Source organism: Phascolarctos cinereus, unplaced genomic scaffold, assembly GCF_003287225.1.
Source record: "Phascolarctos cinereus isolate Bilbo 61053 unplaced genomic scaffold, phaCin_HiC Scaffold_4;HRSCAF=312, whole genome shotgun sequence".
Taxonomy (NCBI): Eukaryota; Metazoa; Chordata; class Mammalia; order Diprotodontia; family Phascolarctidae; genus Phascolarctos; species Phascolarctos cinereus.
The window spans coordinates 104,537,552-104,554,000 of NW_027555847.1; the positions used below are offsets into that span (position 1 = coordinate 104,537,552).

At 39.1% G+C, this 16,449-nt stretch overlaps 1 protein-coding gene across 4 annotated transcripts in view; it reads left to right on the top strand.

The window, feature by feature from the left end:
• Positions 1-2,792: 2,792 nt before the first annotated feature.
• Positions 2,793-16,449, top strand: part of PLIN2 (perilipin 2) — a 29,995-nt gene continuing 16,338 nt past the window's right edge. For all 4 annotated transcript variants that reach the window (XM_021002214.2, XM_021002215.2, XM_021002217.2 and 1 more), the window contains exons 1-6: positions 2,793-2,883; positions 5,514-5,565; positions 5,985-6,180; positions 7,717-7,799; positions 14,418-14,703; positions 15,454-15,635. In XM_021002214.2, the coding sequence (XP_020857873.1) occupies positions 5,536-5,565; positions 5,985-6,180; positions 7,717-7,799; positions 14,418-14,703; positions 15,454-15,635 (777 nt within the window). In that variant the 5' untranslated portion in view covers positions 2,793-2,883; positions 5,514-5,535. The remainder of the gene's footprint in view (positions 2,884-5,513; positions 5,566-5,984; positions 6,181-7,716; positions 7,800-14,417; positions 14,704-15,453; positions 15,636-16,449) is intronic.

Sequence of the window (16,449 nt, forward strand, 5' to 3'; positions counted from 1 at the left end):
CTAGATCAGTTAGAATGGAAAGGAACCTCAGAGGTTATCAGTCTGAACACACACACACACACACACACACACACACACACACACACATAGCATGAGAGGATCTAGGTTCATATCCTAGCTCTGCTTTATATGTGACTGAGGACAATTAATTTCCCTTCTCTGGTCCTCAGTTTCCTCATCTGTCAAATGTATAGTACAAATCTAGTACAACTGTATTGGATGAACTCCAATGTCTCTTCCACCTCTAAGCTTCAAGATCATATGGTATAAGGTTGTAGCATTTCTCCATCATAGGTTCTCTGGTAAATTCAAATTCCCTTAAAAAGTAACTAGATATTGGGGCAGCTGGGTGGCACTGTGGATAGAGCACTGGCCGTAGAGTCAGGAGGACCTGAGTTCAAATCCAATCTCAGACACATGATACTCACTAGCTGTGTGACCCTGGACAAATCACTTAATCCTGATTGCCTCACAAGGAAAAAAAAAAGAGTAAAAAGTAACTAGATATGTCCTATTAATAAGCTTATGGTTTATCCTTCCAAACTAAGGTCAGCTTTCTCATCATACCACATAAAAAGGAAGGTAGGTTGAATATTTAAACATTGTGTTAATAAAGACTACCTTATTAAGACCCATTTTGAAATCACATAGTGAAATGAAAAGAACTCTTGAGTTCTTGAAGGACATGTTATCAGAGCACTAACTCTAGGACATCTTCCTGGTCCATAGCAGATGGTATACCTGGGGTTCAAGGACTAGCCTAGCTTCATGTGGAAGAAAAAGTTCAACACCAGAAGGTTGAACACCAATGCCTATTTATTGGGGTGGAGGGAGAGACAGCAACTCATAGCATGAGAGAGGCCTTGAGTTATCTATACTTATGAAGGAGTAGACAACTAGATATAATATCTATAATGTATAATAAGAGTATGGAAATACTGAAGTGAATTAAGGGGTTTCATACTGAAGTCTAGCAACTATGTCATATTTTTCAGTGTATTATATACTGCTTTTATAAAACTTGACTCATATAGAGAAGGGAAATGACTCAGAGATTTCTCAAATGAAAAGAAATGGAGAAGTATTTTGTAGGTGAAAGGGCAGGTATCAATTGCTGTAAAGCAAAAAAAGGGTTCAGAATGAGTGTAGAAGTAAATAGACTTAATCATTAATAATGTAGCATTCTCAAGAATACTTGTATCCTTTTCCCTGGGATTCTTTCCCTGAACTCAAATTCCTAGCAAGCTCTGTTTCAGTTTTCACAATGCTCTATCTTCCTCTGACAGTTCCTTCTATTTATTCTTAAAAAAAAAAAAAGCAAACAAAAATTCTCCTTCTCCAATATATTCCTCATACCCTTTTCATCATCTAATGCTCACTAAAACCTGATTTTCTTTTAGAATCAAAAGCTTTCTGGGAGGATAAGTAATATGAAAAGTGAATAAAAATTTGTATTTTTAAAAGCAACACTCCTATTCAGGCATTTTGTATTCCAGCCAAATTGTTCTCTTTCACACTTTACATTCTGTTGTCTCTGTATCAATAGGCCTTCCACCCCTCTTTGCCTATTGAAATCCTTCTTTTCTTTTAAGGGTCAGTCAGCTTAGGTGACAACTTCTGTCTTTAAAATTAATCCATCTTTGGTTTCCCTCAGCTGAAAATAATTTTTCCCTTCTAAGATTTTAATTGGGGCACTTTGTGTCTTCATCATCATATTCTGTTATTTCTTACTTATTTCTTCCAGTCACATATCTGTTATATATACATTGTTTCTTGATGGCAAGAACTTTGTTATTTTTCAGCTCTGTATGCCCACAGTATATCGCATGGTCTTGAAGGACTAAGTTTTAAAGCTTTCTTTTTTTTTTTTCCCAGATGAAACTTGAATTAAATTTTGTTAAACTGCTTAAGTATATCTATCATTCTGGGGATAATTTAGGTATAGATCTAACTGAATTCAATTTAACAAACATTTACCAGCCAGAGGAAAGGGATAAACCAGATGGCTTTTTACCTCTTGCAAATCCATATGTTTTTATTTTAAAAAATAGATATTTGGGGGTTGGGGTTCTTTACACACCTACATTCTTAACATTGATTCTGTATCAACAAAACCTTTGAAAACTTTTAAATTTCAGAGTTGCAAAATAAACCGTCCTCTATCAACAAGGAGAAGGGAAGGTCTTTGTTTTCATTTCTAAAAATTTCTCTCAGCCTGATCTAATTAATGTGCTCTCTATCTTTACCAACATACTAATGCTAATTTTCCCTAACACTCATCTGCCTTTTGAAAAATAACGGGAATAACATCGTTTGAATCATTGGTTTAAATACGATCACTGGTCTCCGGCAGAATGACCTTTGAGGCCATCTAGTACAACCCTCTTATTTTACAGATGAGAAAACTGAGACCTGGAGAGGTTTGGTGTGATTGTGTAACACATGCTTCGTTCATTAACTTCCGCCTCACGCATCGCACGTCGCTTCTTTCACTGCCTTAGTATTAAGGACGGCTATAGCTGTAAGAACTAATGAGACAAGGACTTCCCCTGCTGGACTACAGTTACTGACTCAAACAGGGCATAGAAAGGAATAACGAAGACGGGGGAGGGGTGTCCGAGACTTTGTCCGATGACGTAATCGTCCAGCCTTGGGCATCACGTGCTGGGGAGGAGGCCCAGGGGAAGTCTCGCGAATGCAGTGGGGGAGGGGCGTGGGAGACGCCTGCGTGGGTGGGATTTCTGTACTTATATTTAGCGGGGCCGACGGTCACTTAGTCTACCTTTAGGAGCGCGTCATCCTGTTGGTGGTCTGTGACACTCCGCTGCCGGTGACTCTCGCTTTGCCAGGTGCAGCTAGCCAGACGCCCCTTTCTAACTGTAGGTGAGTGCCGGGGAGATCGTCCCGGTCTGGTGGCGAGCATCAGATCCAAGGACAGTTAGTCTGGCTGTCTCCGCGGCGCCTTTGGGAGCTGTGTCCAGAGTCACGCGGGGCTGCCCAGAACCAGATCGGGGCAGCGGCGGATTGGGGAGCAGGGGGCGGGGAAGGGAGGGATAGGATTTCTCGGAAACAGTAGTAGGTTAAGTTCTGGGCACTTCGGAAAGGCTGGTGTGTGTCTCCTTTCCGTGGAGGTTGGGCCGGCATTGTGTGTCTGATCTTGCGTGGCGTTGGACTTCGGAGTGGTTGTTTGGATGGGCATCTCCAAGTCTGCAAATCTGGCCAAAGTGGCTATCAGTCAACAAGGATTCAGCTCCTACTATGTGCCTGGCATTGTATTTGATGATGGGAATACAAATATAAAGAAGGAATCAACCCCTACTGGTTTACATTTTAATGGGGAGAAGAGTACATATTAAATGTGTGTGTATGTGAGTGTGTGTGTAATACACACAAAAGGTACCCTGCATTGATCCCATATGTATATATGTACACATATCAGTGGTCCTGTATATACACACACACACACACACACACACACACACACACTCCAGAATCAAAGTAGCTAGGTACAAGATAGTTTGGGAAGGCACCAACATACCTGTAATGAAGAAGAAAATGCAAAGTTTAGGAAAGGGAGACCCCTCCCCATACTCCTAGTCCTTGGTCTTTAGGGGGTTGGGGAAAGCAGTGGCTCACAAACTGGTTTTTCTCCTCTGGGTGGCCTTAAAAATGGGTTTCAGTGATCACAGTTGGGAAATTAGGGTTGCTTTTGGCTGTCCTTGAAACCAGAATGTCTGCTTTTTGTCTTTAGGCTTTTGGGTTTGCAAACTGCTGTAGTAAAATTAGTTATCACTTATCTTTTTCATTCTTCCCTGAGGGTTAGGGAGCTCTCCTGCCTTGCAGCTGAGACTCCATCTTCTAAGAGAATGTTGGAACAAAAGCTTTACCATTGTCTCCCACAGATGTAACTCAAATTGTCTAAGGCAGGTGGAAATTTAGACACCACCTCATTTGTCACACACACACACACACACACACACACACACACCCCTCTCTTACTAGAAAGTTAGATTAGATAAATCTTAAAAAGGGTCTTGTATTCTACACATTGAACCCATCATTAAACTCAAGGGAGAGAGGCAGAGGTACTCTGGGTACCTGGGACATATAACAAGCCATTATGGGCATCCATCCTTCCCAGAAAGAATGCATGCTTGGTTCAGTTTCTGAATATTATAAATACTGTGCCTAGATATTGGGGAAGAGCAGGATAAACTGGTAGGCCAATGGAACAGAATATTTTGTTGTCAATTCCTAACTAATGTGAGTAACCATGGGAAAAATAATATAAATTGGGTAAAATTCAACTAGTGTTACAAAAAATACAGCAAAAAGCCCTTAAGTATACCCAGAAAAGAACTCATTAGGGGGAAACAGAACAAATTGTTCATCTGTTCATTGTTTTTTAAAAGAAGTCTAATTTTATGGCTTTATTTGGGGATTCAATTCTGTATGTTTAAATGCTATCTAATGAAAGTTTCAACTTGATGAAAACAGGACTCTTAAGATACAGCTAATTTGACTTTCTAGTAAGTAGCAAGAGTATCTTAACAACTAAGGTGATGTCCAGAGCTTTCTATTGAACACAATCAAGAGTCTTCAAAAACTTCAGGATATTAAAAAAAATTTCTTATTTCATATTCCTTCATTATCGATTTTTTTTTTGGAATGTAATAATCCAGTGTACTTCATCCCATTTAAGTTTTTTCCCCCGTTGCTGTCAACATGTCAGATCAGTGACCTCTGGAATTATCCTGAAAAATGAAACAATTTTTGACAAACCTTATCTTAATATGGGGAAACAGATATGTTCTAAACCTGTTAAAATATTCCAAGGATCTGATACACATCTGTCATCTCTCATTAGCCTTATGAGAATGAGTCCCTGTCTCTTTCTGTGTTAACACTCCTTCCTGCCAAGATTACACATTGTATTGGCAAGCTTGAATTTTCAGGCTAGATAGATTGATTGATTGATAAATAGAAAGAAAATTTCCTTATATTGAGGGACAGCTTTATTGTGGATTTTACAGTTGGTTGAAACTTTGCTCTTACCTTATATTCAATCAGTTGCCAAATCTTGTTGATTTCTAAATCTATACCATCCCTGTTTCAACTTACGTAGGCCCCTACTCTAATGTGTGCCTTTAACACTACTTGCATGGACTATTGTAATCACCTCCTCTTTGGTCAGAATTTCTGCCTAAATCTTTTTCCCACTCCAATCCACTCCTTCAAATAGCTGCTAAATTGCTTTTTCTAAAGTGTAGGGCTGACTGTGACACTTGTCCTACTCAGACTTCAGTGACTCTGTGCTTTCAGGATCAAGTATGTTGGGCCCCTTCCAGTCATCTTGCATCTTGCTCCCCACCTTTCACATTGCAATTGCAATCCAGTTCTACTTGGGACTGTTGAGAAAAGTGGGCTAAACCAAGCTATATATGTAAAATGTTTAAGTATTGAAGGTTGCCTCAGAGACCTGGTGTTTCAAAATGAATGCTTCTTATTTGCAGGTTCTGAGGATAAGACACTAAAATGGCTTCTGTTGCAGTTGATCAACAACAGGTATTTCTAAAAAATTCAATTCTCTTATCAGATTTGCATTCTTTTCCATTTCTCTTCCTTCTACCTTCAAATAGAGAAAGCAAGAAAAACAAAATACTTGTTACAAATATGTATAGTCGAGCAAAACAAATTCTCAGATTGGCCATACCTCAAAAAAAGGATCTCAATCTGCACTCTGAGTTCACCAGCTGTCTGAAGAGGTGAATGGCATCTTTCATCATGAATCCTCTAGGATTGTGGTTGGTTGTTGTGTGATCAGAGTTTCTAAAGTCTTTCAAAGTTACTTGTCCTTATAACATTGGACAACAGGTATGTTTTTGACTAGGGTTTCTACCACTTTCTTCTTTTCCCCTCTCAACACTTTTTCCCCTTTTAGGAAGACTTAACTGTTTTTTTTATCCTCCATTTTGGTTGCACAGAATGTGGTAACTAGAGTGGCCAACCTTCCCTTGGTGAGTTCAACTTATGACTTGGTGTCATCTGCTTACATCAGCACAAAAGATCACTATCCTTACCTCAGATCAGTGTGTGAGATAGCAGAGAAGGGAATGAAGACCATCACTATGGTGGCAGTGACCAGTGCTTTGCCCATCATCCAGAAATTAGAACCTCAAAGTAAGTCCTTGTGTGCTTAACACTGTATTGGTTCCAGTGATATAAGGAGGGAAGGGGGGCAAGAATTGTGCTAAACAAGTCGACTTGGGCAATAAAGGTCCTGAATATGTTGGAGATGACCAATGTTCCTTTTGTATTCCTGAGTTACATGATTCTTATTATTCTCAGCCCTCACATAAAATTCTACATTGAGTAGAAACAATGTGTTCTACTGGAAAGAGCTTTGGACTGAAGCAGGAAACTTAGATTCAGACTTGACTGATATATACTAGCTGGATGATGCCTCAGTTGCTTTACCTATATTTCAGGATTAATATTTATAAGACCTCTCTCCATTGGGTAGTTGGGAAGAAAGTGCTTTGAAAACTTTTGAAGTGTGAGGTGCTTGGGCAAGAGAGAGGGTGAAGGTGTAGGTACATGTACACATGAAGGTTTTGTTTGCTTTTTTGGTTTGTTTACTAATTTTCTTCTTCCTGGCCATTTCCTATCATTGTAAAGCTTCTTATTATGCTGCCTACCATGAACTTCCAATTTACTCATACTGCCCTGTATGCTGCTCCTCATACACAATACTCCCATCTCCTGTTCACCATGATGCCTTGGCACTGGTTGTCCCCCATGCTTGGAATGTTCTCCCTTCCAACCTCATGACTTTTAGAATCCCTTGGCTTCCTTTGAGATTCAGCCCAACACCACCTGTTCTAGGAAGCCTCTCTTGTTCTATGCTCCCCATCCCCCAGCTGCTAAAGCCATCCCCTCTAAGGTACCTTCCAGCTACTCTGTATTTTCTGTATTATATGTTTTACAACACACACATACATGTACACATACATATATGTGCTTATATGTGTGTATATATGTGCACATGCATAATTTATTACAGTATTGTGTACACATTTGCACTATGTGATGTGTGTATCACATTTTCTCCATTAGAATAGAAGGTTTTTGAGGGTAGGGGACCTAATTTTTTTGTTTATTTTGTTTTGGTTTCTGGTATTTTTAGATATCTCAGGAACTTAAAAAGTGCCTGGCACATAGCACTTAATAAATGCTTGGGGCTTTTTAAATTTTGTTCTTAAACTAATTATTGGTGTTGGCTTGGTGTAAGAACAGTATAAAACAGACTTAGGGAAATTGAATTTTGAGGTTGCCTGAGTATTCCTTGATTCCTAAGATTCCTTGAACAAGATAGTTCAGTTGAACCCTGGTTTAACTTTAGGACAAAAACTTGCAGTATTGTTGATCTCTGTAAGGCAAGTTAATGAAGCCTAATATTAAACTTTAACATAGTCTACCTATTTACTTTTTCCCTTTTTCTTGGCAACTAAGTTATTATTATGTCCTGGCCCATAGATAGAACTCTGTTGTAAACTTGGGTGTTTGTGGTAGGTTGGGATGGTCAGGGGAAACAAAGGTTATAAAAACTTTAAATCTAGCAAGTTGTTGGATGAAAGTTCAAAGATCACTTAATTGGTTTCCCCTTTGCATCAGAGCTTGCATCTTAACACTGTCTCTACTACCTCTTCCATCTAGTTGCAGTTGCCAACAACTATGCTTGTCTAGGATTGGATAGAATTGAAGAAAGACTGCGTATTCTGAATCAGCCAACAGATAAGGTAAGCTCCTCTAGGATAGGTGAATGGGCTTTCCATACCCTATTGGGTGACTGGGTGGAGAAAGGCAGAGATTAGTCCTTTATCAGGACGCCTGGACAGTGCTTAGCTCCTTTTTCTTCCTCTTCACGTGGATATTGAGTTCCCACTCTTTTGGGGATAAATTTCAGAACTTTTATATCCTATGGACACCTAACAGTTCCATGACATCCTTTCACAGCGGGGCAAGCCCCACATACCACCACCTCATAATTCCTATCTCTTAACAAAATTGATATAGTCTTGGTCAAGCACTGTAATGGCAATGGTGTAGTTTCAGGATCGTAGTTACTTTGTGGTCCTTATAGAGGCCCAGTGCAACAAGACAGTGGATGAATGGTTGGCAACAGCAGAAGGAATGAGGGAGCATTAAACTGTGGGCTAAAGGTTATCTTAAGAAAAAATCTGATAGTCAACTGCTTATGTAACTTCAGATATGTCAGTTACACTTAAATTGGTGGCTACTTTAAACTTTTTGTTCAATAGTATGGGGCATATTTTTAGAAAATGTTAGTAGATTTAAAGGAAAAGTATCAAATATTCATAAGATCTGTCAAAAGGAGAACTAAGCAACTTTGCTCTCAAGAGAGGAAGATAGTCATTCCTTTGTTTTAAAAAACATAACACCAACATGTGAAACCTAATCTCCAAGAAATTTTATCTGAAACAGTGGCAAACTTGACTTAAATATTTTTATTCCATTTGTCCCAAAAGAACAATAAATAGTAAGTGGTAAATATAATGCCTTAAACAGGAATGTCACATCCACTGTGACTTAAGACTATTCCTTGAAGAAAGTATGGCATACTATAGGACTAGTGTTTCTAGGCCTTTGCTACTTTGTTATACAACTATGAATATTATTTGTGTATTATTGCCATGTAGAAGACTTGATTTTTGAGTTAGATTAGAACCTGGGCTGTCCTACTGAATTGCTCAAGATCCTCAGAAAATTTTTTTACTGTCTTAGTTCTCTTTCCTCTAAAACAAAAAGGTGGCAGTACAAAAATGAACTCTAAGGTTCCATCCCATTCTTAATTTTATGATCTTTCATATGAGTTTCTTTAACAATCTATATCTTAATAATTTAAAAAATTGTTGGGAATTTTACAAATATTTATATTTCCTTATACAAAGAAAAGGATTGCATATGACACCATAAATTAACTTGGGTATTTCCAATGCTGCTGTCCTTATGAACCTCCTGTTGTACTCTCTTGTCTTTGATATTTATATTCTTATCTTCCTATTCACAAGCCAAAAATAAAAGTTCTCCCTTTATAAGCACACAATTCTACACAACTAGCCAAGTCTGAAAGTGTATTGTCCTAATAACTTTGAGCATCAGTTGATCAATATATTTCTAGTGTCTTCTGAAATAGATAAGGTCTTGAGACCTAGATGCAGTTGCTGTTTTTAGACTGTTAATTATCCCTCTGACAATCTTTGGAGTAGTTATGAAAGATCCCCCTTTTAAAGAAATCCTATAACTAGGTGACCTTTCTGTGTGTACCTCTTTGAGATGCACAAATGGTTTTCAGGGCCCAAAAAAGCAAAGCAAAAGAAAACCCTAAACCTATGGAGCCAGGTTATAGCCTATTTCTCAGAAGTTTCCACAGTATGCCAGAACAGAAGGCTTCCCTTCCTGCCAAATGAAGTATAGTATCTTCCTCACATGAAGGTCACATCCCTGACATTCTCTATAATTTAGAACCTGGAAGTTAGCAGTAAATGAGAAACCTCAGAACAGGCAGAAGAGAGGTCACAAAGTTTGTGCAAGGGACACTTATGCCTTCTATGTACAGATTGCTCAGGTCCTTACTAAAAGCTTATCATTTTGGATCTACTAGGCCTGGCTTTTGGCTTCCTAGATTACTGTGGCTTAAAGGTGATGGATTAGAAAGGGCCAATACAGGCCTGTGAAAAGAAGATTCACAGAAGGCTGATAGAAAATATAAAAAGTGCATTGTAAGGGGCAGCTGACCAGTACTCATTGCCTCTGCTTTCTCACTACCATGCATCCTTTGGCCCCTTGGAGTCTAGTTTCTAGAAGCCTACCACTGTATTAATCCAGCTTTTTACAGTCACTTACTAGCATTAAATCCAGTGTTTGGTTTTTTTTCCTTTCATCTTCCTTGACCCTGATGGTAAGACATTTAGGACCACCCTTTCATCCTTTCTCTTCCTATTACACTCTTAAACTTATTCCTTCTGTCTGCTTTGCTAGTGTCTTCTAAACTCACAAATGTGGGTTTCAAGCTTCTGTCTCTTGACTTTTTCTTTTCTCTGTTATCTCCTTCAATGATCTCATCAATTCCATAACTTTAGTTGTCACCTCTGCAGATGACTCCAAATTATAGCTATCTCACCTCAGTTCCTTGTTTTGACTACATGCTCAAAAAATATGTATATCTTGAATTTCCAGGAATGTGTCCATAATGGGAATTAACTCTTCTCCCCAATTTCTGTTTCTGTTGATGTTAACCACCCTTTCCCCATTTGCTCCGATTTCTAATCTTAGGTTAACATCTCTGTATGAAAAATATTGTCTCAGTTCTTCTCCCTCATTTTGTACATTAGTTGCTGACTCTTATCAGTTCTATCTCTGCAGTATTTTTGATATGCATTCTCAAAATGGTCACCTTACCCAGGCCTTCATCTCTAGTCCTCTGTATGGCCTTTTAACCAAATCTTCTTGCCTATTGCCTATTCTTTTGAATTCATCCTCAACATTGTTGTTTCCAAGTGTTTCTTTTTTCTTATTTATCATCATAATCATATTCTTCATCTGTTCAACTTCTAGGCAAAATAGACTCTTGATTTTGTCATTCAGGAGTCCCTGAAATATGGCTCCAAGTAAGAACTGTCCAGCAAACTCACTACTTTCATTAATTCTAGCTAAATTGAACTTCCTCACTCCTTTTTCATTCTGCCTTCCATGCCTTTCCCCTCCCGCTTGTTCTTAGGTTAGACTTGACTTTTTCCCCCTCTTATTTCAAGGCCCAACTTTGCTACTACTTTCCATGAATGCTTTCTTTGCATTCTCTCTCTGCTGTAACCCAACTAACACCCACAACTGAAAATAACCCTTCATCCTCAAACTAAATTCTGCCTTGTCTACTCCTCTTTATTTGCCTAGGTTTAAGAGAGGAGGTATTCATATACATACATGTCTCTTCTTCCTTCCCTTTCTCCCCCTAATAATCTCCCCTCTCCCAGAAACATAAGTTTCTTAAGAGAATGAGTTTATCATCTCTATATTCCTAGTGCAGAATCTTATTCATAGTTGGTGCTTAATAGGTCTTTGAGTAATCTTTTCCACCACCAGCTCCTAGGATTATTTAAAATTAAAAATATATTATTTGTGGCACCACAGTTGTGAATAAAGCCGTATAGGTTTGATTCAGTTTCTAGACCACACTCATTTTTTCCTGTGAATTTGATCTTATACCTTTAATGCAGTGGCAAAAGCTATTAATCATGAATCTAGTTTCTAGTGATTTTCTTACTCTTATTTTCAGAGGGTTTAAGGCTCCAGGGGTGGGGAACTTGCGGCCTCAAGGCCACATGTGGTCTTCTTGGGTTTGGCCTTTTGACTGAGTCCAAGTTTTACAGAACAAATCCTTTTATTAAGGGGATTTGTTCTGTGAAGTTTGGATTCAAAGGGCCACACTTGAGGACCTAGAGGTCCACGTGTGGCTTTGAGGCAATCTAACTCATTTTCACCTAACATGAATTAGGACTTTTATTTTGAGACTAAGCCGTTGAAGTCTTACTGTTAGATGTTTCCAGACAGTTTCTAATCTGAGAAGGATTTATTTGGAGTTCTTTAAATGTTAACCTCAATCCAACTACTAATAAGTTTGTTTAGAAAAGAGGTCTCTGCTTGGCCCAGCATAGCCAGACTGTTTTTCTCAACCTAAGTATTGTAATTGACCCTGAAGTCAAAGGTATCTAAGCTAGTTAAATTATTCTCCTCCCAGCTGGAAAAATCACCAGCTTTCTTCACTAGCCTTTAAGGTGATTAATGGTTTCAGAGGTACCTAAAGTGATTTTTTTTTTAAGCTCATCTGCTCTTGGCCTTTGAATGACTAAATAAATGTCTTAAACAGAGCAAGGTTCTTTCCTTGAATGTCTCTCTGCTTCTAATATAAATCCCTTGTGGGGAAATTTGAAAAAAAAACCCTAGCAATAAAAAACAAGTCAATTTTTAAAATGACTATAAGATAATAGGACAAAATACAGTTTTTTTGTGGCAACATGATGAGTGATTGGACTGGGTCATGTGCTACGTTTTGCATATTTTTGCATCTTGTACAGTCTACTCAAAGTATTTTAAACATAAAAAAGATTAGACGTCTCATAGAAATTGATTGTAATGGGTTTCAGCTTCTGTTTATATTTTGTCTCTGACCACTAGCTTAGTGATTACTTGGATTTTTATACCTCGGTTCCTCTGAGTAGAGATACTTTTACCTGATTTGCTGTATAGGAATGTTGTACTATTGACCAAATTGTTTGGCCATGAGCTTTTCAAAAGCCAGAGTCAAGCTATTTCAGAGGGCTGTGTGTAGGCACTTGGCCTGTGGGATAACTTGTACATACCTAGAAACAGAGAGTCAAGAGCTGGGGCCTGATGCTTTTAATGGCTTACATAGACAAATTCCTCATTAGACTGTGATACAAAGACATGATATGTAATAGAGCCTTTAAGGTCTCTGGGTCAGAAGACATGGGTTCAAGTCCAGCTTCTGCAGCATGATGGCCATGTGACTCCAAATAATTCACTTGGTCTTGGTAAGTTGCCAGAGACTGAAAGTTTAAGCTTCGGGAATGCTTGCTGGTAGAAAGGGTTCCTTACAGGGAGTTTTCTGTGTCAACAGAACTGCAGGTCTCAACTAGAAAATAATTCATAAACCTTAAAAGTGTCATAGAAATGTTTGGTGGTGGTTTCTTTGTTTTGTTTTGTTTTCTAACCTAACCTGGCTGAGGAGTCCTCATAGCCTGCATTATTAGAATACTTTCACCAGTGAAGATCACAACTCCTCTATACTTTAAATGGATTGGAATTTTGGTGGCCAACCTCCTAGGGATGAGCCTTTCTCCATTTAACTTGTCTGTTGTAGGCATGTAGACTCTCCTCAGGGCTGGACTTGAATGAAACTTGTTGAGCTTTTGTTGTTGAATTATTTCAGTCTTGTCTGACTCTTTGTGACCCCATTTAGGGTTTTCTTGGCAAAGATACTGGAGTGGTTTGCCATTTCCTTCTCCACACCATTTTACAGATGAGGAAAGAGGCAAACAGGTTTAAGTGACTTGCCCAAGGACATACAGCTAGGTCAGATTTGAACTCGGGAAGATGAAAGTCTTCTTGACTTCAAACCCAGCACCCTATCCATTGTACCACCTACCTGCCGGGGGGGCCTCCCCCCCCCCCGTTGAGCTTGAGGGAGTCCAAACTTGTGCCACTGATTGAACTTAGGAAATGGTGTCAATTCCATACCATGAAGCATCTAACACTTGATTTTCTAAATAACAGAGGCTGTTAAACACTTCTTCTCTTAATCTCCAAAAAGAAAAACTTCCTTTGCAATGTAATACCTATTTTTTAGTATGGTGTCAGGTCAGTACTCTTTTTAGCTGTCTTCCCCTTATGTTAGAATTTTTATCTCACCGACATGGGGGGTAGAAGGACCTTCTTAGCTTCCTAACTTGGATTCTTCCTAGACAAGGGAGAATGAGGGTCTGTCCTCTAGAACTATGGTCTTATATAGAGACTGGTCTAGCACATAGGCATAAAGGAAGTAGGAGCATCTTCTAGACTACAGAACTGAGCTTCTTAACCTTTTTTGTGTCATGGGGAAGCAAAGGGGAAAATAATTTATGAAGCACCTATTTTGTGGCAAGCACTGTACAAATATCATCTCATTTGTTTCTCAAAACAGCTGGGGTGGGGGGAGGTGCTAATATCCCCATTTTACTGCTGAGGCAGACAGTTAAATGACTTGCTTAGTGTCATACAGCCAGTAAGTGTCTGAGGCTGGGTTTGAACTGGGGTATTCCAGATTCCAGGCCCAGTGCTGTCCTTTGTGCCACCTAGCTGACTCCCTTTGGCAGTTTTAAAGCTTATAGATACCTTCTCAGAATGTTTTTAGATGCATAAAATACAAAAGACAATGAAAGAAGCCAATTATATTGAAATACAGTTATCATTTGTATTTTCAAATTCTTCCCCTTCTGTCCTTTTCTTACCAGTTGAGAAGGCAAGAAATAGAATACCCATTATACATATGAAGTCATGCAAAACATCAAAATACACATATTTTTAAAAGTTCATGGACCCTAGGTTAAGAATCTTGGCCTAAGAGCTAGCGGATTCTTGTGTAGTCCTGTATGTAGGTCTGTCACCCACAGGGAGAGATCTGACTTTTGCTGTCTCTAAGAATCTAACTCTCAAATTTGTCTGAGTCTCTTATCATGTCTGTCCCACCATGACTTCCAGTCTGTCTTTTTCTAGCCTCCCTTCTCTTACTTGGAGAAGCATCTTTAACTTGAAGTCAAATGACTCTCCTCTTCTTCTAGGTTGTTGCCAATGCCAAGGGTGCAGTATTTGGTGCAAAGGATGCTGTAACAACAACTGTGACCAGTGCCAAGGATTCTGTGACTCACACTATTAATGGAGTTGTGGGCAGAACAAAAGGAGCAGTTAATGACAGCGTGGAAATGACCAGGTCTGTAGTGAATGGAGGTATCAACACTGTCTTGGGAAGTCGAATGGTACAGATGGTGAGCAGCGGAATTGAAAATGCGCTTAGCAAGTCAGAGTTGCTTGTGGATCAGTATCTTCCGCTCACTGAAGAGGAACTAGGTAAGATCAGATCTATTGGTACTACCTTAGAGAAGCTTCTTTTAAAAGTTTTGGGTGATTTTAAAACTCCAAATTGTACAAATCAATATAGAGTTGAATTTTAGGGGGCGGGGAGTAGTAGGGGTGGAATAGGAGTGGATTATGATTTCTGTGAATTACAAAATAGTCTAACTCAACTAATTATTAGCATAGTGAGGAAACGAGCCTGGAGTTAGGAAGACTTAACTGTTCACGTTTGACCCTCAGACACTTTCCAGCTATATGACCTTGGGCAACTCTCTTAATGTGACTTGGGCACATTGTTACTCTGTTTTGGGCAAGTTACTCTGTTTTGCTTCAGTTTCCCCAACTATCAATGAGGCTAATAACAGCTATGTTGAATGGGTTGTTGTGAGGATCAAATGAAATATTTGGAAAAAGCTTAGAGCTCGCGTGCGTGGGCGCACACACACACACACACACACCCACACACATGCATGCACAAGTGCCCGGCACTTGTAGTAGATACTATATAAGTGCGAGCTGTCATTATTGTTGTTATGGAGTTGGAACACTTGGGTTCAGTTCCCAGGCCCGTATTTACTGAATGTGATAGGTCATTGAATTCCTGGACTTCTGTTTTATTTATCCCTAAAATTGAGGGCATTCTACCATATTTCAGTCCTGTGATCTTAAATATACACAGTTCCTACAGACTGACAGTGAAACTAATTTAGACTCTTCTCCTCCCTCCCCAATCTCTAATTTCAGAAAAAGAAGCAAAGAAAGTTGAAGGGTTTGATGTGGCTCAGACACCAAGTTACTATGTTCGTTTGGGATCTTTGTCCACCAAACTCCGCTCACGTGCCTACCAGCAGGCCTTAAGCAGGGTTAATGAAGCCAAACACAAAGGCCAAGAGACTATTTCTCAGCTGCATAACACTATGAATCTGGTAAAAACCTCTTTTTATAAGTTTTCTAGCTATAATTAATAAACTAGTTGGGAGGGGTAGGATGGAATTACTTCCATGGGTAACTTCATTTTCAGCCCTGTTGCCTCTAGGTTCAAATACAAAATTTCTCTTATAATTTAAAGCACTTGACAATCTGGCTCCAACCTAGCACTGCCAGTTTGTCGCTCTTCATTTACCATGTTGCATCTTCATGCCTCTGCATGGGCAGTCTGCCTCTCCCCCAACCTATCTATCCATTGCATATTCATAGGGCTCTCCATTATCTCACCTAGCTCCCACCTTCTTTATTCCTCTTAGAATCTTCACCTCTTGCAAAACTCAGCTCAGATGCTACTACCTATGCTACTCCTACCCCCTTCCCCATATTACTTTTATTAAAATATAAGCTTCTTAAAGGTAGGAATTATGGGTTTTTGTGTTTTGTCTTGGTATTCTGAAAGGCTAGCACACTTATAGGTACTACTTAAATACTTGATGCTTGTTGGAAAAACTTGATTGCATTCAAATCAGACTGTTGGGAAGAATTTAGTGATAGATGTATACCTCCACTTAGCTACTTTATTTTCTGTTACACAAACTCCACTTTAAAAACAGTTTAAATTTCAAAATTAATGTGAGTTTTTGGCTATTTGCTTCAATTCTTAGCAGACTATAAACCCTGCTTGTATTCTCAGGACAGGTCACAATAACCTGTTATTTTAAGCCATAATTCAGCTGAACCATTAATAGGCCTCGATTTACCTGGATCTCTGGCAACTAGAGGCCATGTAGTGTGGGAGGCAGAAAAGGCTTC